Source organism: Phalaenopsis equestris, unplaced genomic scaffold, assembly GCF_001263595.1.
Source record: "Phalaenopsis equestris unplaced genomic scaffold, ASM126359v1 Scaffold218519, whole genome shotgun sequence".
NCBI lineage: Eukaryota > Viridiplantae > Streptophyta > Magnoliopsida > Asparagales > Orchidaceae > Phalaenopsis > Phalaenopsis equestris.
In genome coordinates this window covers 6,058-7,869 of record NW_018236960.1, presented here as the reverse complement: position 1 = coordinate 7,869, position 1,812 = coordinate 6,058, and the positions used below count along the sequence as shown (strand labels likewise).

The 1,812-nt window shown below is 34.6% G+C and overlaps 1 protein-coding gene across 1 annotated transcript in view; it reads right to left on the bottom strand.

Moving 5' to 3' along the window:
• Positions 1–151: 151 nt before the first annotated feature.
• The window catches only part of LOC110037305 (homeobox-leucine zipper protein HOX15-like), a 1,886-nt gene continuing 225 nt past the window's right edge, over positions 152–1,812 (bottom strand). Inside the window, exons 2-4 of the mRNA XM_020741911.1 lie at positions 1,703–1,810; positions 924–1,003; positions 152–419 (exon numbers count right to left, since the gene is read on the bottom strand). Coding sequence (XP_020597570.1) covers positions 152–419; positions 924–1,003; positions 1,703–1,810 — 456 coding nt within the window. The remainder of the gene's footprint in view (positions 420–923; positions 1,004–1,702; positions 1,811–1,812) is intronic.

Here is a 1,812-nt window from a genome sequence, read left to right as displayed (position 1 = left end):
CTACAAACCCTAATGAAACCATGTATTGAAGATTAATATTCATCTAGCAAACAATAATCTTTTTTAGCCATAAAACAAGAAAAATAAATTAATTAATAATAGGAAGCCATATGTTATGTTCATGGATGTATATACTACCATCTAGTTCTATTCATGAACAAAGAGTCTTCTTCTTCATCGTATCTTTCATCAATGGCGGCGAAGCTCTCACCATGGCTACATCGTCAGTTTCACCGAGCGCCACACCCTCGCAAGAAGGGCACATCATGAGCATCGACGCATGCAGTGGCGTCACCGCTGCCAGCTTCAGAGATCTCAGTTCCTGCAGATCACCGTGTAGCCTCCGGTTCTCTTCCGCTAGAGTTTCGCAACGCCGCCGGAGAAATTCGCAGTCCACTTCTGTCTTCTTCAGCTTTGTTCTGCAAAATCGATTAAGGATAATGAATTTTAATTAATATATAAATACACTAGCTTTAAGCATTAAGTTGTTCAATCATATACTGTATGAAGACGAGGGTTAGTTCAGTAATATCTTAATTTACATTTTGAACCTTTTAATTATAAGAAAATAAATTATGTTTCTTAAAAAGGCTGTCTTGTAAAGGTGGGGACAGAAATAAACTAGAAGACTTCTTTGCTCAAAAGATAAGATATGTTACATTTTTAGATAATTTATTAAGGCAATAAATTTTAGGTAGATTCGCATAATTGCCATTCAGTTCTTATGTATTTACATATCTAATATCTAGACTTTAGTTTTTTACATATACGTCATTTTATCTATGCATAAGTAGTAATATTTTTTATATGATATAAAAGGTTTGTAAGGTATAAATATACAGAGTAATATTGACATGTTAGATGTGTAAATACATAGAATTGGATGGTATAAATATAAAAAAACTAAATATTTAGAGTAAGACCTCGCTCTCCTGTTCTGAAACCACACTTCCACCTGCCGAGGCCTCAGATTCAGCTGCTTCGCTAGTGCTAGCTTCTGCTTCTGTTGTCAATAAACAAAAAATAATAATCATAAAAAGACATAATTTTTGTCTATTTGTATAACTAGCACCTAAAATTTGATTTTGAAATTTATAACATGTTTATATTTATGCATGTATTTAACTTTTTAAAAAGATATTCACAATATGAATATATATATATGAATGGGTTTAGATATGTAAATACATAAGAATTGTGGGGTACCTATGTAAGAACCCAAATATATATAACCATGCAAATGATGCAAAGCAATTTCAAAAACATGGAAGAAAAACATGGCTTAGAATGTCGGCTACTTTAGCCCGAGTGAAAAATTTGCGTACGTAAGGCGCACACAACGCTGTGTACGTCGGGGAGGTTATTCAGAGGGTATTGAGGATCTATCTGTAACATACAAATATATGAAAACAGAAGTGTGAAACTTACTAGAAGGTACAAGTATGTTATAGATAGGTTACAAGGAGGTTAAGGGGGTATAACGCGGATATAACCCCCCCAATATTTTCTGAATAACCTCCGTGACGTTTACTGCTGCGTAAGTTTTACAGCGCAAATTTTTCTCGTGTTTTTTTTTTTAATTTTTTTCCATATCAACTCTTATTTTGGAGGACAATTAAAATTCCAAAATTGGAATATAAATCATAAGAATTGGTGCTGTGTACGTAAATTCCCCAAAAATTTGAACAAAAAAAGAACTGACCGGATTAAGCAGCGTGCTGTGCTCGTTAAACTTATCTTCCAAAACAGCCGACTGCTCCCTAGTTAGCCGGAGCTTTTTCCGGCAACCGCCGCTGCCGCCTTCCTCCACCT